The following is a 20,872-nucleotide window of genomic DNA, read 5'->3' as shown; positions in this document are numbered from 1 at the left end:
AAAAAAAAAAAAAACTAAATCTTTGAACCAAATAATACCTCTCATTGGCGTACATTGTACATTGGTTCTGGTTTCCTGAGCTTTTTTTGTTTTTTTTTTGCCGTAGGCCAAAGATCATCCTGCCAGTGCTTATCTTCGCATATGATTTGGTCAAAAAAAAAATAAGTGAATGAAACCGATCTGTTTAGGCGAAGCTTTTGTGTGTTAATATCGGCGCCGTAGATCTACCTTGGCATTAGCACCCCCTTTGGCACTTTTTTCACCTTTGGCTTTCGCACACCGCATCTCTGTATCTCATCTCTCTGAGTATCGAAGTATCTGTGTATCTAAGTATCTGGGTATCTGAACGATCTGGGTCGTAAACTCCGCCTGGTTGTGTGTATTTTTATATATGACACATATATATCTTATTTATGGCCGACTAGGGTATTATTACCGGACCCCGGATTAACAAACAGGCATTTGCTATCTAACAAAAATAAATACATACATAGAAATATGCATTTCATACCGGCTGAACCGTTGCACATCCGCGGATATCGTTCGTTCCATATAGATCGGATCGGATCGGATCGCATCGCATTGGATTGTAATGGTATAAATCGGAATGACAGTGCCATTGAACATATGTCGTAGTTGTGTTTATAGAACGCTCTGCCTGCGTCGCTGCCGCGGTCGACGTCAACGCTGCCGGCAGAGTGTATCTACAAGTAGTGCCGGTGTGCCAGTGTACCAGTACCATATAGTATTTGAAAACCCAGTGGTGTGTGTGTGTGTGTGTGAGTGTGTGTGTGTGAGTAGATTTGAAATAATAACTTATAAGACCGGCGTGGCGGTACGGTGCGTAGTGTTTACTTTGCTCAATATTCAGTCCGAATTCGTTAACAGCCGCTAACGGTTTGCTCCGGCTGCTCCGATCCCTTCCTATATACGTATATATATATATAGATATATATATACATTAACGATCCTCGCAGGATTTAGCCAAATACACGAAACATGTCGAAAGTGACGCAAAGGTGGGTAATCACCGAAACAGAAGTGCTACCCACCAGTTGGTAACAAATCAAGAAAAGAAAAAGAAAAAAAAAAAACCTAAGAGAACTATCTTATCAACGGAACATTTGGAACAAAGTGTAGTGCAATATTTTAATCGCCAGCGATAAGATCACCTTATCGACTTGGGTCTACAACCAGTGGCCCGGAGGAGCAGGGTTCAATGAGCACCAAATACTAACTAATACTATTCAGCTCGATGGAATAATTGGCCCAGAGATCGCATTATAGATGACCAAACCATCCATATGAATGATGATGGATGATCGCTTCAACCTTTGACCAACCATTGTGCAATCTGTATCCGCTCACTTAAGCGCCATTCACCTTCGTTCGACTTAGTTTAACTATATCAAATTGCCCTGACCAAAGATCGCCTTACACTTATTGACCGGGCAAAGGATCATTTGAAATTTTTTTTTTTCGGTGAAATAGTTTTCACACGCTTGAGAGGACATAAGTGCAGAGGATCGCAGTTCAAATACTATGCTACTTTCCAAAATGGAAAATATTTTCCAATATTGTGGGCTGTTCGGAACGATTTTGGTCCGATTCCGAACGTCGTACTATAAATAGCATTCCAGAAGTAGCATTCCGATAAGAGCAGTCTCCATGGCAGTGAAATGCGCAAGTGAAACGGAGCGATAGAAAGTGCAAGGGGGGCGAGAGCGAGAGAGAGAGGGACATGGTAATGATGGTCAAGTCGATGGCACGATCTGCTAGAATATATAGCAAGTATATATATATACATATATGCATATACTATCGCACTACGTAATGCATGGGCGAAAACACATTGAAACCACACCAAAAAAAAAAAAAAAAAAACCAAAAAGCTGGAAACAGTTCGGCATTATCAAGATCTCACGCAGCTGCAGCCAGCGAAATATAATTACAGAACATGAGCTGGGAGAAAACACGATGACCCACGTTGGAACCACCCAAACCCGCCCATTGCCGCCCCCCTTTTTTTTTTTTTGGCTATTTCCGCATTTCCCACGAAAAACCGAAACACATTACATGACATCATTGATAAGTAAATAACAGAAATGTGTCATAAAAAATGGAATGATACAAAGAAAATTTTTCATTTAAGCGACTTGTTTTCTCCCAGTGTAGCCGCAAAAAGTGAGGATGGCAAAGGTCATGCGATTGTCGCTGGCTGTAAGATAAGGCATATACACGCACATACTTGCCATCCAAATGACTGTGGGTCATGCAAGAGTTGGAGGGTTCCGGATTAATCCCATTTGAACTCCACTCCGCTTGATAATTATGATGATGCCCAAGATCAAGAGTCAATGTAGAGAAAGCACGCACTTGCCACAAAAAACCATAGCATTATGTGGTTTACTTTATTATTAAAAAGCAAATATATATATATTTAATGTAGTTTACAGAAACATGCTCACAATTAAGCCTTAAATTTACCCTAATATTTGGTAATAATATCGTACATATTTCTTTCAGTGCTGACAACGGCAGCAACGCCAACAGCAATGACATCTACAACATTGTCCTGCTGGTGGTTGACATCGTGATGCTGATCGTCAAATTCTGGCTCGCCATTGCGGAAGCTATCGTTGGACTTTTCCGCGCGCCGCCGCTCGATGATGTCAATGGCAAGGTGGTCCTGATCACCGGCACTGGCCACGGCATGGGCAAGGAGATGGCACTGCAGTACGCCAAGCTGGGCGCCACCATTCTCTGCTGGGATGTCAATGAGCAGACCAATAACCAGACCGTCAAGGAGATCAAGAACAATGGTGGCAAGGCCTTTGGCTACGTTTGCAATGTGACCAAGCGCGAGGAACTGATCGAACTGGCCCAGAAGGTGCGCAAGGAGCATGGATTCATTCATGTGGTGGTCAACAATGCCGGCATCATGCCCTGCCATCCACTGCTGGAGCATACCGAGAACGAGATTCGTCTAATGTACGAGATCAATGTGCTCTCTCACTTCTGGGTAAGTTGATGTGATAGTGTTAATATCGATGTTATCTCAATAGTAACATTGACGACCATTCACTTCATTCACAGATCATCCAGGCGTTCCTGCCCGATATGATTGAGCGCAACGAGGGCAGCATTGTGGCCCTATCCTCATGCGCCGGACTCTTTGGACTGATCAATCTGGTGCCCTATTGCGGCACCAAGTTCGCCGTTCGTGGCTACATGGCCGCCCTCGTTGAGGAGCTGCGTCAGAAGAACCCACAGAACAACGTAAGTACCAACTCACTCACACTTTTATTAGCATTTAGTTGCTCATTATAATCCAGTTGAGTGTCCAATTAAAAGGTTATTAGGTGGTTAAGAGTAGCTAATTAAAAATAATATATTATAGCTCGTACCAAGCAGCCCGTTTAATTCTCACCGTTAGGCGAGCATCTTGGTTTCACACTACGATTTTATTATCTCATATGGATGAGACCTTTTCCCATAATAACTCCATGAATTCGAAGTTTAATATAACCCACCTACTTTCCGCTTGCAGGTCAAGCTGACTACCATATATCCGTATATGATCGATACGGGTCTGTGCAAGAATCCCCGCTACCGATTCCCCAATCTGTTCAAGCTGATACCCGCCGATGTGGCCGCCGGATCGATCATCGAGGCTCAGCGCCAGGGATTGGAGGAGGCGGCGATTCCACGACATTTCGTGGCCGCTGAGAAGATCGGTCGCCTGATTCCACGCAAGGCGATGCGATTGGTCAACGATTTCTTCGACACGGGTGTGGATACCGATAAGTCCTAGAGCTCAGCTCCAAGTGGCCAAATTGAACACCCCATTATCCATCTAAAAGTGGATGATTTAGCTTTAATCTTCTCCCCCCCCATTTGTTCACTTTATTTTGCTTATTTTTTTTTTCCCAGTGTACTATTAACTCCATTTAATTGCTGTGTAGAGAAGTGCAACTAATGCTATATGAAAAGTGAATTTAACGAACTAAATTTAGCTGTTAGAAAGGTTGTTACTTAATTAAAAAGTCGCACGTAGTCGGGCTAATTGTGTTGGTCGTAATAAAGGTCTCCAAAGAGTACTCCATAATGTGATTAAATGTGGTTTGACCCGCTAGTCATGGTCTTAATGGTGCTCATCGTATGGGGTTTCATCTGTTTCCCGCAGCTTTGGCAAACAGTTTGTATTTAAATGATAACTTTATTTCAATTTGCACATCATATCAACATATCCAATAGTTCATATTCATATTTTTTTTTACTGGTGCTTCATGGATCCTTGCGAAGCTCTTGGCTCTCCCGAAGTCCTCTTGTCATAGTTTCCCGACGTCTGAACCTTTCGCTCGGGCTTGGTGTATACGACGGGCTCACCCTGAAGCTTTTCGTCAGCCGGATTCCATTCCTCAAAGACCGTACGCTCCATGATCACCTGCCGCTTGGAACGCTTCCTCTCCACACTGAGTATGATGTCCTGGAATTCGGTGATGGCCGTGCGAAATTCTTCATCGCCCTCGATCATCATCACAAACTGATCGGGATTGTCGGGATCCAGCTCGAGAGTGGGCGCCAGTTGTTGCTGCTTCCGGACACGTTCCTCCTCGGCCATTTGAAGCGTTTTCCGCTTTAGCCTAACTTCATCATAGCGAGCCTCCAGTAGTTTACACCGCACGATCTCCCGCTCGAACATCTTCCAGAAGATATAGTGTTAATTAGAGAGAGGGGATTACATTACAGAATGTTCAATTCTTACGGCGGCCATGAGTGCCTTCTCCTTGCCAGTTGCCTGTCGCATGGACTCATCCAGTGTCATGATGTGAGTGTCGCCGTTTTTCAGGCCAATGGCCAGCAGATCGCCCTCCGGCCGGAAGACCAAATCCGCAATGGCTACCTTAAAGTCCACGGAACGAATGGGCTTACGGTGATGAAGCAACAGATCCCAAAAGTCCACCACGCCGTTTATATCGCCAGTGACGAAAAGGGAGCAGCGACCTGTGCTCCAAGCGCCGCATAAAATCTGTGCATTCTTCCGGAAATACATGGTAGACGGACTGTCCTTGACCTCCTCCGACCAAATCCTTGCCCGCCAATCGCCCGTGACCAGAAAGTTCTTGACGAAAAAGGGATTTCGATTGATACTGCGCACGGGTCCGACAAAAAGTTGATAGTGAGCCAGAAGGGTTTCCATCGGAGTCATACCCTTGCGATTGCCGACAAAAACGTGACCCATATCGCTGCCGATGATGAAGCGCACCGGGATGGTGTATTCGAACTCCAACACCGTCACTCCATGCGAATCCATGCGCGATTGACGCTCCTGCGGTTCCGGTTCGAGGAGCAGCTCCTGCATGGGCATCTTCAGATCCCTGGTGTCCCAATACTTAATGGAGCCATCCAGGGAGCCCGAATAGAATTCCGTATTGGACTTGGAATGAACCCAGCAGAGGGCCGAAGTGGTCTCCCTGTGGGACACCTCCAGGGGGCAATTCCTTATGGGTAGTCCGCCCTTAAAGGTGCCCCACAGACATACCTGCCCCAGCCCCGTGCCACCGACCATGTTGTTCTCATCCTTGGGACAAATCTTGGCCAACGACACCTGCTGCTTGCTGTCGTAGGTGATCCTCGGCTTGAGTGGATTCTTCACATCCCACACATAGAAGCCATTTGTCCCGCCAAATGGTTCATCCGTGACCGGCCGCAGTCGCTCTCCCTTTGCAAAGTGATTGGTATACTGGGTCATAAACTGTCGGCTATTGTTGGGCATCCACTCAATGGACCTCAATTGGCGTGCTGGCAGCCAGAGATCATGGAACACATTGGCCACCCGGGCGCGAAACCTCATCTTGATGTCATGTCCCAACTCCGGCGGCAGATCCGCAAAGAAGTTCTGGTAGATATTGAGGGTATTGTTCTGCTCCGCCACCGACATCGTGGTGCGAATCATAGACAGGACCTGCTCACCCCAGCTATCTTCGCGTTCCACTTTCTTGCGATGCCGCTGCGTCTGCTCCTCGTCATTGAAGTTAACCTCCTTGGGCCAACCGCCCTCGTAGTGATACATTCCGTGCTGGTCGAGAGTCACGTTCTCCGTCTCCATGACGGTCAGCGCCATTTGGCGGCTCAGTTGGGTGGACTTCTCGGACGGATTGGCCATGATGTACTTTAGACGCTGGCGGCCACTGGGATGTACGCTGACCATCAGTTCATTGCGATCCTGGAACCGGCACTGCCGCCCAAAGCGACGCCTCTCGCGGGAATAGATGAACTGATTCTGGTACATGTCGTCAAAAGCACAACTACTTTTTCAAGGGATTTAAGCCAATTCTTCAGGGAATCCAAAGCTAAAGCTGCAGAGAAGGAGTTCTATGTGATTGGATTGCAGCGTGAAGGGCATTCAGATGTTTCGAGCAGTCTGAAGAGATTTAACTGCCTTTCCCAAATAGTTCTGCTGCAGAATCCAGTGTACTTCTGTTCCTCCTACTCCTGTCTTAAGTTTTTAAGTTTTTAAGTTTTTTTTTTTTGGATAGTGCCCGTTCGTATTTTGTGTTTTATGTTTGTGTGTTATGTACATTTGACTAAATAAGAAAATCCAACTAAGCATATTCGGGGACAAATGGAAAGGTGACCCAGCGCACCTGTTTAGTCCATGGTTTTAGCTCAATGTATAGTTAGAGTGCATTACTTTTTGATGAATGAAAATAATATAACAAATAACAAGTGGTTAAACATAATACGATATAATAGAGAACAGAAATATACGTTAATAACTGGATCTGTAATATTTTAATTTTTGTTACTTTAAAAAACGGTTAACTTGCACAGTGTGATCAGCCTTTAATAACTTAGATTCCGATGACAACAGCGAATGTAAAGTGACCAGCTTAAGCAAGCGCTAGTGCTATCGAGAAGCAATGAGCCCAGACAAAAACGTCTGCTGTTATCGATAACATATCATAAAAAAATATTAAAAACATCGCCCTCCTCAACCCCCCCGCATGTAAATCGTGGCGGAAAAACGTGGGAAAAACAAAGCAATGACAGTTATTTAAAGAACATAATATCAAATATATAATTCGTCCGAACAGTTCCAGCAACTGATCAACCTAAGGTGACTATTTCACATTAAAAACTATGCCCAATCACACTCAGCCTTAGCTCTCCAAGAACAAAATAGTTCCCGATTCGCATACCTTTGCCAGCAGGTCCAGTTTCAAAACATAGCCACCGCGCATCAAGTCGCGCCAACGTGAATCCGTTCACGGAACTTCCACCAACGCCATGCTAGCCAACGATTCTGCAACGACTGACAGCGAGGTGTCCACACCGCCGTCGTCGAGGAAAGATTTGGCAGATGGTGTTGCCGAGGGTGACAACGACAACGACATCGATACCGGCGACACGGACGCAAATGCGGATGAAGATGTGGATGCGGCTGCTGCCATTGCCCTGGAGGCCGAAGAGCGCGAGGAGCTGCAACAGTTCATAAGCGAGCTGCGCGAGAAGATCGAGAGCAAGCGACAGCTGCGCCTCCAAAACTCCACAATCGAGCTGCCCGGTGAGGAGTACTTCGCCAAACTGGACTCCAATCTCAAAAAGAACACGGCATTCGTCAAGAAACTGAAACTATTCACGGCCACACAGCTGGACGGACTATTGCGTGAGATATCTGCTCTAAACCTGAGCAAATACATCTCGGAAATATGCGCCGCGCTGGTCGAGGCCAAACTGAAAATGACTGATGTGCCGGCGGTGGTGACGCTGGCCTCTCGGCTGCACTGCACATATGCCGACTTCGATGTCCATTTTCTGGAGGCCTGGCAAAAGGCACTGAACATCAAGGCCACCGAGAAGATTGGCAATCCGAGCAAACTGCGCGTGGATCTTCGCCTGTTCGCCGAACTAGTCAGCTCTGGTGTGATCCAAATGAAGCCCGGATTGGCCCAACTGGGTGTTGTTCTGGTGCATTTGATTGCCCTGGACAAGGATGACCACAGCAACTTCTCGATCATCCTCTCATTCTGCCGGCACTGCGGCGAGGAGTACGCCGGCCTAGTGCCGCAAAAGATGCAACAGTTGGCCACCAAATACGGGGTGGAGGTGCCGAAATCCGACTTCCTGACTGCCGACAAGCAGCTCAATCTGCGCACCATGCTTAAGGGTTACTTCAAGGCCCTGTGCAAGCATGTCCTGGCCGAGCAGGCCGAACTGATGAACATGACCAAGAACATTCGGCGCACCATGGAGTGCAAGGGTGAGATATCCACGGAGAAGCGCGAGAAGTGTGAACTGATGCAGGCCGGATTCGATAAGCTGCTGGCCTCCGCTCAATCGCTGTCGGAACTGCTGGGTGAACCACTGCCCGAGCTGGCCAAGGAGTCTGAGGGCTGTAATCCGGGCACAGTCATCGACAACATGCTGGACAGTGCCTCCTTTGGTGTGCTGGATCCGTGGGGCGACGAGGAGACCCGAGCCTTCTACACGGATTTGCCCGATTTGAGACAGTTTCTGCCAAACTTTTCGGCACCCAAAGTCGATTTGGAAACGTTAGAGGAGCCCAGTGAACTAACCGAAGAAGCGATCGATGCCAATCTAGATGCCGAAATGGATCTAGATGATCCACCGTCCACCACTTCGGATACGACTCCGGAGAATCCAATCGAAGAGCAGCCAACGACGCCAGTTGCCGCTGCGGAGGATCTCAAGCCGCAGAAGATGGGTAACGCTCTAATGGAACTGGGTCGCCAGCAGCAGCAGCAAAGTCAGCTCAACCAGAATCCGATCCAGATCCAAAACCAGATGCGTCAGCAGTTCGATGGCTTCCTGGTCAACCTATTCAACTGTGTGAACAAGGAGCTGATCGATTCGGCGGCCATCGAGTTCCTGCTTAACTTCAATACCAAGCATCAACGCAAGAAGCTGACGCGTACGATATTCTCGGTGCAGCGTACGCGTCTGGATATCCTGCCCTATCTCTCCCGCTTCGTGGCCATTGTGCATATGTGCAATACCGATGTGGCCACCGATTTGGCCGAACTGCTGCGCAAGGAGTTCAAGTGGCACATTCACAAGAAGAACCAGCTGAATATCGAGACGAAGCTTAAGATTGTGCGATTCATTGGTGAACTGGTTAAGTTTGGTTTGTTTAAAAAGTTCGATGCCTTAGGATGTCTGAAGATGCTGCTAAGGGACTTTCAGCATCATCAAATCGAGATGGCCTGTGCCTTTGTGGAAGTCACCGGCGTCTATCTGTACAATTGCCGGGATGCCCGTCTGCTGATGAATGTGTTCCTGGACCAGATGCTGCGCTTGAAAACAGCCACGGCAATGGACTCGCGACATGCGGCGCAGATTGAGAGCGTGTACTATTTGGTAAAGCCGCCGGAATCGTCCAAGCGAGAGCCCATGGTTCGGCCGGCAATGCATGAGTACATCCGTTACTTGATCTTCGAGGAGCTTTGCAAACAGAACGTTGATCGTTGTATCAAAATGCTGCGCCGCATCGATTGGCAGGATCCGGAGACAAATTGTTATGCCATTAAGTGCCTCAGCAAGGCGTATCTGCTGCGCTTCCAGCTCATCCGCTGTCTGGCCGATCTCGTATCCGGACTGAGCTCCTATCAGCCACGAGCGGTTACCATCGTGATCGATAATGTGTTTGAGGATATACGCGCTGGCCTCGAGATTCATTCGCCACGCATGGCACAGCGGCGCATCGCGATGGCCAAGTATCTGGGCGAGATGTACAACTACAAGCTGGTGGAGTCCACGAACATTCTTAATACGCTGTACTCCATCATCTCGCTGGGCGTATCGAATGACCAAAATGTCGTCTCGCCACTGGATCCGCCCGATAGCCTGTTCCGACTGAAGCTTGCCTGTATGCTACTGGACACGTGTGCACCCTACTTCACCAGCCAGGCCACGCGAAAAAAGTGAGTGAGATCTTAGTTTGTCAGCCTCAACGAAATTGGGCTCCTGGTTCTACTAAAGCTGTCCTTCTTTTTTTTTTTTAGACTGGACTACTTTCTGGTCTTCTTCCAACACTACTATTGGTTCAAGAAATCCCATCCCGTGTTCAGCAAAACGGAGAACACCTCCGATTTGTTCCCCATCCTAATGGATCACACCTATCGCGACTGTCTACTCAATGTGCGGCCCAAGCTGAAGATTTACAAGAGTCTAGAGCAGGCCAAGGCGGCGATTGATCATCTGCAGGAGAAGCTCTATCCGCAGCTAAAGACTACCAATAATGCTCAGGATCCGTCGCTGGGCACAATCAGTGAAATAAGCGAGATAGACGAGGGCGTACGTATTTCCACAAAACAATACACCATGCAACTAATTTCATGTCTGATTTCTACTTTGCCAGGGCACTGATGAGGATTCTGGGTCATCGAATGATCAGCGAGAGCGCCAAGTGTCGGGCCAAGAGCAGGACCAGAGCAACGACTGGACAGAGAACGAGGCGGAGCCACCGCTGCCGCCGCTCCCGCCGCCAGAAAAGTCCAAGGAGGACCTGGAGTTCGAGCAATTGTACGAAAAAATGACCACAGACTCGTACCAAGAACGGCTTAAGGAGCCGATAAAGGCTACGGCCAAGGATATACCTGTGCCGATGATGGCGCGCCTGCAAAAAAAATCGTACGATCAGATAACAGGTGCTCAGACCATCGGCCCTGGGATCAACAATATGTCACAGATCTCAAAGTCGGTCCCCAATCAGGACGGAACGCCTGGCTCTCCAGGTGCAGATTCACCAGATGGCAACGGCAAATCCGGCGGCGGTGTAGGTGGTAGCGATGTTGGTGCTGCTGGTGCTGCTGGTGCTTCTGGTGCTACATCTGTACCCTTTGTGCTAATGGTGCGCGGCCACAAGGGCGGAAAGCAGCAATTTAAGTCATTTGTGGCACCATCCGACTCGCACTTGGCCACCAACCTAAAGCGGCAGGAGCAGATGATACGCGAGGAGAAGGAGAAGGTCAAGCGCCTTACGCTTAACATAACTGAGCGCATTGAGGAGGAGGACTACCAGGAGTCGTTGATGCCGCCGCAGCATCGAAACTTCACCCAGAGCTACTACCAGAAGCCCAATAAGCACAAGTTCAAGCACCAAAAGGGTGCGCCCGATGCGGACCTCATATTTCACTGAAACGTTGCCCCCGCTAACGGATCCGAAAACAGCCGGTGCCGGTGAGTGCGGTAGCTCGCTGGTTTTTTAGGTGACAGCCACTTGTGCGTTTCCCAGCCTCCTTCTGGCCGTCGTATTAATACCACTGTGCTGTTGCTGTTGCTGCTGCTGCTGCAGCTGCAGCTGCTGTAAGGCCTAAAGACTGCGATTGCGATACCACGGAAGCGAAATAATACGATGCGGAGAGTAACGCTCCAAGAGCCAACGACTCTCCGCCAACGGAAGAAGCTCCGGAAATTGCGCGATCCCAAACACAAGAGACACACCAACCTCAAGCTGTACTTAAGTCAAACAATTCACAAAACAACAGGCCAACATGTTAAGCCAGCCACTCAATCCAAACCAATCCAAGCCAACCAATATACAACAACAGGCCAACATGCCAACATACTAACATACCAAGCCACTCAATCGCAGTCGTGGCAGCTGAAGCCCATCCAAATGGACCCTGGGACCTCGTCCTCGATATTATCGTGTATATATGTAGAAGTGCTGCTACGATCCCGATCCGTAAACGTATATTTTAACACTACTTAGTACGTAAAAATGCCTAGACTTGTTTCGAAAACACAACCCAATTGAATAACAAAGCATATATACAACGATATATACAGATTGTTATATAATGTTACATACACACACACACACACACACACACACGCATTCGATAATGCCATCCGATGATCCATTCACATTTTTGAATCAAATGCAGAATGCAGTCGGAAGTGAATTCGTCTCCATTGGGAAAGCTGTTTGGATGAGCAAATGGAAAGATCCCCCGCCACTGAGTTTCTTCTGGGGATGCAGTGAGTCCAGCAAGTCTCGAACTTAGCTCGCTTGTGTATTGGAGTTTTAATTGAATAATTCTCGGATGCCCTTTTGCATTGATGCTAGGTACTTTATCTCATGTTGTATAAGAAATAATAACTTGTAAACAATTGATCCAAATTTCTGTACTCAAATTTCGCATTATTTCCATCCGATGAATAAATAAGATACACGAAATATGTATTTCTCTTTTTATTTATTTTACTAAAATTAGCGTCAAACAATTTAATTTCCACATCTTTTTCATATTGCCACAGTGTTTCCACCTTATTTTTGTATTGTTTTATCATTCAATAAAATTACTCAAAATGTTTTCTTTTTTTTTTATACAAAAGTTTCATTTCATTTCGTTTTGGTTTTGTATTACTTTAAATGTTAATCAGTAATCAGTACAAATGGCAAAAAATATATATTTATATAGTAGTATTAATTTACTATTAATGATCGAAATTCAGTTAAATAAAACACACACACAAGGGACAATTTCCCCTGTTGCCACGCTTTCGTTTTCCATAAATAAAACATACAAAAATAAAAATGAAAAGATTTCATAGAAAAACAAAAACGTACCCGGGGCACTCTTGCATTTTGAAATTAACAATTACAAGCTTAAATGTTAATTGCTTAAATATTAATTGTAAAGTTAGCTTTAAAAAAACAATAGAAAAACATTAAGACGTTGGGGGGTTTGGCATTGCGAAGGACGACCGTTTTGGGAGGGTAGCAGATTAGTTAAGTATCCCAATTCTGACTTTTGAATACATACAGCTATATTGCAGTGGCTCTTCTCGTTAATAATAAATGGGGCTCAATGAAAATAATTAGAATTAGGTCGATAAAAAACACAAAACAGCAATTACATATTAGGAGTAAAATAAAATACAAATTCTGGCGCTGGCTTGGATACTATTGGTACGAAAAAAAGAATACAAAAATCATTAATCTTAACTATCGTTCGTAGTTCATTTCTTGGCTGGTTTAATTTTTTTGTTTTTCCAATTTTTTTTCCGATTCTTCGCTCCGCGTTGTTGCTGTGCGTTGTCTGCTTACTTGTTTGTATACACATATACATACGTATAGATTTAGTCTAAAATATGTCGCAAGGCACAAATCGTTTGCTCGTTAAGTATACGCAATGTATAAAGGCTGCCCCATGGCGGGGTTTCTTGTGTAAATGTATATATAAATATGCATATATATGTATATATAGGGCTGACTTAGTTTAGAACGCGTTTCAATGGCAGTTGACTTCAGTGGTTTTGCACCCGGGCAAAGCAGCTTCGTCGATGTATTCAGTGGTTCGGAGTCGGAGTCGGTACTGAAGATTGATTGGTTGGTTGGTTGGTTGGTTGGTGGTGCGGATTTGTTGCTGGTGTTTAAGTTTGACTGGTTGGGGTTCCTTCTGATTTCCGGTTCAAGCACAGACAGTGGTCGTGGAACGACACTAGTTATAATTCCCTAATGTTTAGTTAGTTAGCGAATCTATTTGCCCGCATACATGGGGTTCTTGAAGGTGGACGTGGCCTGCTTGTAGATGGGATTCTCGCCCTGTGAGTCAGAAAGAAAAAAAAACGATTATCGTTTGAGAACGAGGTTGGAAAAGAGGTATGTATATGCGGGCTAGCTAAACTTACCGTATCCCACTTGGCGTTCATGCGCTCCTTCTCGAAGCGAGCGAACTCCCGCCGATCGTGGATCGTAGTGAGCAGCTTCCACAGCAGGAGAATGGCCAGACCGACCAGGACAATGGCGGCAATTACGCCCATAACGATGCCCAACATGAAAACCTTGGCCGGACACTCCTTATTCTCCTGGGCATACACATGCAGCTCACCCTGTTCGCTGTACTTGAACATAAACTTGCAGTCGTCCTCGTCGAAGAATTTGCACATCTGCTCGTCCTTGGTCTCATCGATCTCCACCTTTTCCACGCCCACGGGCACAAATTGAGTGCAGTTCCTGGCGCAATCATCACCGTTCTTCAGCTCGCCCGTCTTGTACATCTGGCACTGGACACAATCCTTCAGCTCCTGGCACCTGCCCGAGCAAGTTGGACACTTCTCGCAATGTCGGCCCGAGAAGCGTCCCTGATCGTTAACCGTACACTTGCAGACACCGCATTCGCAGGTACCATGACCGGAGCAGATCTCGCCGCCTCCAGGTGGCATACATGTATCGTTGGACTCCTGGCAGCCGCAATTGGAGCCCGTCCAGCCTGGCTTGCATTTGCAACGGCCGCACTCGCATGTACCGTGATCGGGACCCGAGCACAACTGGTTCCTGTTCCGTTCGCAGCTGAAGTTGTCGCACTCGCAGTGTTTACCGGATATGATCTCAATGGGATTTGGTCGCTTGTGGCATTCGCAGGCGCCGCAAACGCAATGGCCCCGACCAGAGCAGTCCGTCGTCGATGTGCTATCCGCTCGACAGCTAGTGTCGTTCGCGAATTTCGATGTTAGATCCGTTGCCGAGCACTCGCATTTGTTGCCGAAATAGCTATCATCGCAATTGCAGATGCCGCACATTGAGGTGCCGTGGCCGCTGCAGCTGTTCGCCTGCACCTGATATCCAATTGAACCGGGATTCTCGCAGGGACACGAGCAGAGCATGGTCAGCTGGATTTGCATGACCTCGTTGATGCCGACGGGCGAGATGTGGATCGTCTGTGTCCAGTCGCGCGGATCCTCGGGACACTTGAGCAACTGAATCTGAGCTGTGAAGCTCACCTGCTGGCCCTCCTTCAGATTGTCGCACTTAGAGGTCTGCACTTCGGGTCCGTTGCTCAGGCATGACGAGAAATAGGTGATCTTCACATCTCCAGTGGCGTTGTCCTTCATCTCCACCGAAGAGGAGATTTTCTGCATGCATAAAGTATTAATTTAACGTTCTGTTCATTGCTGATATCTCGATGAATCACTTACGCGATATTCTTCCTTGACCAATTCAACCACATTGGATGAATCGTTATCGAGCTTGGCCGCCGAAGAGCCCTGGATGTGCTCCACCAACTTTTCGTAGACAGACAGCTGACTGGCAGTGACGGCGAAGATAATATTGATGGCATTGTCCTTGACCTTCTGGTTGATCTGCGAAATACTGGGATAATCCTGCAGCGTCGAATGCGTGTACTCGCCCTTGGGACTCAAGTGACACTCGCCATCGTTTGGAGCAATCACACCGCCCAATTTGCCATCGCCAGCATAATGGAAGCCTGCGTCCGTCGAGAAGACCAACAGCCGACGAGCCTGTTCCCGCCAACCGATCTGCGATCGGCAGGCAATGGCCTGCATGATGGCATCGAAACCTCCTTCGGGAGCATCCAAGTTGCCCGACACTGTGGCATTCTTCACCTCGTTCTGCCGTACAGACAGAAAAATTTCAACAATTAGTTTTGTGTATTTTCTGTGCGATTTTGGTTAGTGCAATGGATTCGTATTAAAATGCAAGCTGACACACTCTGACGGAAATGCCGGATTATTTCGACCAGGAATTCTCTCCTAGCCAACTTTTTTTTAAACCTTGAGCAGTCTATTAATATTAGTTAAAGATAGCAAATGTTTCCATACTACGATAAGATATATATATGTATATACAGTCAAGTGTGATTAATAGCAAATGTCTCAGGTAGCTAAGGGCATTGAATTCCATATTTGGAAACCTCGAATGAAAAACGATCGTTTTATATGTCAAGATCAACTAGATCATTACAAGATAGAAAGTGAATCACATATCACATTGATCCAATGGCACAATATGTATTATTAGTCATGTTATGCTAACTAATCGTCAATTAGGCAGTCGTTTTCTATGGTTTAATATTTTTTCACATTTTCAGTTCAGCCTGCCATGGTTCTTCTCCAATTAAGAATTTGAATACATTTTTTCAGAGTGTGTCAGCAGATAAGAGTCCAAACTACAAACATATACAACCAGCCAAGCAGAAAAGCCAAAGCATGCATGCAAAAAAGATGTAACCATTATCCATAACCAACATAAATGCTAGATTAGATAGATGACTATGTGGTGTTTGCTACAATACATCACAGAGTTAAGGAGCAGGCGGCGTCCAAACAAATAATAATAATAATCATTTTTCGTGCAATAACAAATGTGCAAAGTGCAAAACTTGAAATATGAACAATGTTAGGTCATTAATTTTGAGGCTAAATGCTTCGGATGCGGTTGCGATAATTCCGAATCCGATTCTTTTTGGGATGCTGATCTGGACCACTTACAGTAAATTGGGTTATATTCTTATCTAAGACCATTTGGTGGTGAAAGCCATAGGTTGCTGTGCAATTAGCGCACGGCTCCACCAGGCTAATTTTGGTTTAGATTCCATAGTATCGTTACAATTTGTTCAAATTTCGAGCCAAATAACGGGTCATATTCAAATGCACATGTACAATTTATATAGGCCAGATTTATATATGAAGATAGTGATGAGTACACAATGAAATAAAGAAATAGAGAAACAACAAAAGAGTATATAAATAAATGACAACATCGAGTAGTGCAGATAGTTTACGATATAGATACGATACCAATATATATGTAAATGCTAAATGCTATATGCTATATGCTATGGGCTATATGCTATACGCTATATAGAGAGTGGAGGATAAAAATGTCAAAATGTGCTGATCAGCGATAACCCGATCCGGCAGCGTACAACACAAAAAACTATAGACAAACACTTAGGTATAGTACTTAAACTAGAAGGTGCAATGGATGGGATAGGGCCAGCAAATGGGATAATGGGGAAACATGCACATATGTAAATCCTACGGATCTTGATCTATTTGATATTTGATATCGATATGGGAGCAGGCACAATTAGGTGGATGGGTTTATACGGGTGCAGTATACATTAATCGTCTCTTACAGAGAAGCTTTCGGTGTTATTGTTGAGTGGCATGTGATTTTGGTAACCATAGGGAGCCTTGCAGTTTTCGCATGGATGCTCGAGTCTATGGATTCGATTCGATTCCGTCGAGCGTTGATGTTGTTTTGTTGGTGTTCGTTCATGGTTTGGTTGTAAGTATATAAATATTAAACAAAGTTAGCGGCTGTATGTGGTATGTTAAATTAGATAAAATTAGCTCAAAATTAAACATATAGAGCAGCATTGGGATACACAGAATGTTGAGCTGCACTTTCAATTTTATAGAGCCAATGGGTTAGGAATTTATGTATTTCGTTCTACAGTTAGCAAGAGGAAATTGTTTTGGAATTCTATATTGATAAGGTGATGGTGTTATCAATTTTATCAATCATTATCAATTTGAGTTTTTTTTTTTTTTTTTTTCGAAAGTCAAGCGGCAGTGCTGCCTGCAAAAGCGCTGACAAATAGGATATGACTATTGCAGAGTTTCTGGAAAGTAGCATCACTTAAAAATAAACTTAATTTGATTCGCTATTTGAATCATAAGCACATTGTCATGACTAGAGGGGCTATTGTACGCTACAATAGACAAATCATAATTTTAACAAGTCAAATACGCTGTATAATATAATATATAAATACAATAATTTAATAGGCCTTAAAGAAATGCACCATCAACTGACGGCATCTGGCATCATCTTCAATCAGCAAAATTTGTAGAACTATTTCCAATTCATGGTTTTCCTTCACATTTATGTAGGTCATACTCACTTTTTGGGAATGGTCGAGACATAGGGCATGAGCACCTTGTCCACAAACGAACCGAAACCAAGATGGAAATTGTTGGTGATGCGTTTCATGGTCTCGGACAACTTGTCGCCCAGCGTAGACAATTTGGCCTTGTCGTCCTCCATAGATTTGGAGAGATCCATCAAGTAGTAGAGATCCACCGGATATCCCTCCGCCTGGGAATAGCTAATCTTGATGTTGTGTTTCTCATCTAAGGTGTATTGATAAGCAAGTAAGGGATTAGTTTGTAGGTCACATGGATGATGCAATCGTTTGCTACTCACTGACGCGCAATGCGAGTCGCATGGACTGCGGTTGGATTTGGACAATTTCGCCGGCAGAGTACTCTTCGTATCCGCTGGCGGAACTGGATCCCGAGGAGCTCTGCGAGTAGAAGCTCGACGAGCTCGAACTCGACGAGTAGGAGCTTGAGCTGCTGCCGGACATGGCGGAGCCGCCGCCACCAGCCGCCAGTTCAGCTTTGTATTGATTCGTTAGTTTGTTGTTCACTAGAATCTGCTCAACTGTTATCGGACTGTAGGCGAACTCCTCCGGACACAGTGAGCTGGTGTTTTGGTAGCACCGCGACTGGCCCTTAAAGTCCGGCTGCATGCACCAGGCGCAACCCTCTGTCTGGATGCAGGTGTGACACTTTTCCTTCGATGCACATGTGCTCACTGCCGTCAGTTTGGCCGCCTTCTGGGCATCCGTTTGTCCAGCGATGGCGGCCAGTATTGCGATCATGAGGAGGGCCAGCTGGCACCTCCGGTTTCTCTCGAGGATCATGGCTTTGGCGGTTAGCGGTTGGTGCAGGTTGTGGATGATTCGGGATGCAGGAGGATCGGATATCCTTGGATGTGCCAGGTGCTGTGTGTGCTCTGTCTCTGTCGCTTCTGTGCGCCGGCTGCAATGGTAAGTGAATTAAAATTGTTGGATTTAGCACTAGATGTTAAGTAAGGGGCAGAAATTATTATAAAAGCCATTCCTGGTTCACTTATATTTCTAATGCTACATATTTTATATTATTTTTTTTTATATGCCTTAATCTTTCATTTATTTTTAAGACACAATTTGATTTCTTCGATTTCGCTGCAATTTTTACGAACGCCGGTGTACGTAAAAGTCCAGCTGCTGACTGCACTGCTTGTCGAGCACTGCTTTCTCCGCGTGCCCTGCTTTTTTCTTTATTGCAACAACAAACAACAGCAAATGGCCGCACATCTGTCCCCTTTTTTTGTTGTTTCTTTCGCTCTACCTTAATGTTTAATTTTATTTTCTCATCAACTTGGCCAGATGACTCATCTCACAAACACACACACACACCAAGCGATTGATGTACGAACTTGTGTGTGGGTGTGCGTGCCTGCGTGCTTTTGTTGTTTTTTTTTGTTGGCCTCCGAAAAGAAAAGGAAAAAAGCGGAAGGAAGAGAGCTTTCGATAAACGTCAAATGCAATGCGAATTACTCATTCGAGCACGTTCCGTTAGCACGCTCTCTCGCTCTCTTGGCTCCTGGCAAAATGTAAACAAAGGCCGAACGAACAATGAGTGGTCATTGAGTCAGCTTCGCTGGGTTTCCTTTCCGCCTAAAGCCACATGAATCACTCACTCCAAGCCACTCAAGACTCAAATCAAAATTCCATATGCACGGAACGGAAAAAAAAGGGCTGCAGATTACGTATACGTATGGGTGTTGTGTTGGTCGGCTATTTTTAAACGCCCACGCACACACAACACAACGAACACTAACACACCACAGAGCTTGATTTGCAGCAGATCGTGTGCCGAAAGGAAAACAAACTAAAAACGACTAAGCCCATGTTTATATACCCTTGGATTGAATAATTTCATTCGATTATCATTTATACACCCAGTCACAGCATATCAAAGTTATGAGTTGTGCACTTAGTAGTAGTTTTAATCAGTTTTTTAGCTAGCAAATTCGTAATACTATAAACCGCCTGAGTAAACAGCATCTGCAGCGCATAGTTTCAACCACGGATGGACGCCCACAGCCATTGGGCCAAAAACGAGGCACATCTGGGCCGCCCACATGTGGGCGTACTGGTTAAACCAGCGGCGCGCAGAGGATTTCATTTTTTTTATTGTTTTTTTTTTGATAGCTTTGGTAAAATTGGTTTTTACTTCCAGTTACAGTTGGTTTCAAATTCGGTTGGCTGTTTATAAAGTGGACAATTACCCCGAAAATCTGGGCAATCCCCTGACAAACACAAATTCCTGCTGCTGCCACTGAGCTCTTGATTTTTGTACGCTCTTTTCGCTTCTGCCTACGTACTCTACTCGATTTTTAGTTCGAGTGCAAGATCTCCGGGGTGGGGAAGTTGCACTGAAAAGGGAGGGGGCGTAATCAGCAATTGGCGTCGCGAAGTCGCCGATATGCACACTCAAAGAAATAAATAAATATGATGAATAATAATAACAAAAAAAATGAAACGAGTGAATGTATCGTGAGGATTCATTATTTTTTTTAGCTCAACAAACAACCCACACACAGATACGGCGTTCGGTGTGTGCGTGCCTGTGTGTCGTCACTGCGAATGAAATCATCGAAAAAAGAGGAGATAAAAGTAGCGCTTCGATATTGCTTCCTCTTTTTTTGGGCAAATGCAGCCCGGAATCCATTGATTTCTTACGTAATACCCACTATTTCACCCGCTATCTGATTAATCGCAGCACTTTGGCTTAACTTTCGCTGCGTTTTCGCTGATAATTCGCGATATTAATTTCCATCAGGGCGGCACTTTTCTTATTTTGATTTGCCTTCTCGCACACTTGTGGAGTTCCCACTCACACGCACACACTCGCACACTAAACACTAGCACTGTGCACACACGCAGTTATTACAATTACTTGCCACCGTTATTCGCTAGATCAGCGAATTTAACTCTTATCGGGTGACACGAAAAACCAAAAAAAAAAATACAATTCGACTGCAGAAGCAGCAGCTGAAGGCCGCCAATTGGTGTCGGGAATTGGATTTGGATTAAATTAATATTTACTGCTTTGCTTTGTCCGCGGATCTGGTCTGTTGTTCAGTGTTACCAGATGGTGTCAGCAGGGGGTGGAACAACAGTCAATGTTCTTTCGATATTTGCCATCCGATGTTCGCCAGTGTTGTTAAATAGCTCTGGTCACACCGAGCCTAGGA

The 20,872-nt window shown here is 45.5% G+C and overlaps 4 protein-coding genes across 7 annotated transcripts; 2 read left to right on the top strand and 2 right to left on the bottom strand.

Annotated features, from left to right (window-relative positions):
* The first annotated feature begins 843 nt into the window (after positions 1-843).
* Ldsdh1 (Lipid droplet subset dehydrogenase 1) lies at positions 844-4,099 on the top strand. Its single transcript, NM_132208.2, has 4 exons — positions 844-1,019; positions 2,527-3,022; positions 3,097-3,279; positions 3,551-4,099. Exons 1-4 carry the CDS (start codon positions 1,000-1,002, stop codon positions 3,812-3,814), a joined length of 963 nt encoding a protein of 320 aa, NP_572436.1. The 5' UTR covers positions 844-999; the 3' UTR covers positions 3,815-4,099.
* A 109-nt stretch (positions 4,100-4,208) lies between these two features.
* On the bottom strand, positions 4,209-6,572 carry CG1571 (uncharacterized protein). Its single transcript, NM_132207.3, has 2 exons — positions 4,769-6,572; positions 4,209-4,705 (listed from the first exon to the last, which is right to left on the bottom strand). Exons 1-2 carry the CDS (start codon positions 6,293-6,295, stop codon positions 4,277-4,279), a joined length of 1,956 nt encoding a protein of 651 aa, NP_572435.1. The 5' UTR covers positions 6,296-6,572; the 3' UTR covers positions 4,209-4,276.
* A 410-nt stretch (positions 6,573-6,982) lies between these two features.
* On the top strand, positions 6,983-12,205 carry Upf2. Its single transcript, NM_132206.3, has 3 exons — positions 6,983-9,947; positions 10,029-10,320; positions 10,385-12,205. Exons 1-3 carry the CDS (start codon positions 7,294-7,296, stop codon positions 11,162-11,164), a joined length of 3,726 nt encoding a protein of 1,241 aa, NP_572434.1. The 5' UTR covers positions 6,983-7,293; the 3' UTR covers positions 11,165-12,205.
* A 6-nt stretch (positions 12,206-12,211) lies between these two features.
* Positions 12,212-20,804, bottom strand: mys (myospheroid). Of its 4 annotated transcripts, none has more exons than NM_001298070.1 (7): positions 20,369-20,804; positions 17,990-18,609; positions 17,688-17,916; positions 16,917-17,001; positions 14,953-15,387; positions 13,666-14,889; positions 12,212-13,579 (listed from the first exon to the last, which is right to left on the bottom strand). In NM_001298070.1, exons 2-7 carry the CDS (start codon positions 18,489-18,491, stop codon positions 13,514-13,516), a joined length of 2,541 nt encoding a protein of 846 aa, NP_001284999.1. In that variant the 5' UTR covers positions 18,492-18,609; positions 20,369-20,804; the 3' UTR covers positions 12,212-13,513. The 4 variants fall into 4 exon arrangements, with proteins under 4 accessions (NP_001284999.1, NP_001284998.1, NP_524793.2 ...); NM_001298069.1 differs by having other exon boundaries at positions 20,579-20,804; NM_080054.3 differs by having other exon boundaries at positions 20,724-20,804.
* Positions 20,805-20,872: the final 68 nt, after the last annotated feature.

The sequence above is a fragment of the Drosophila melanogaster genome, chromosome X (assembly GCF_000001215.4).
Source record: "Drosophila melanogaster chromosome X".
NCBI classification, from domain to species: Eukaryota; Metazoa; Arthropoda; class Insecta; order Diptera; family Drosophilidae; genus Drosophila; species Drosophila melanogaster.
The sequence above is the reverse complement of the archived record's forward strand: the minus strand, read 5'-3'. Positions and strand labels throughout refer to the sequence as shown.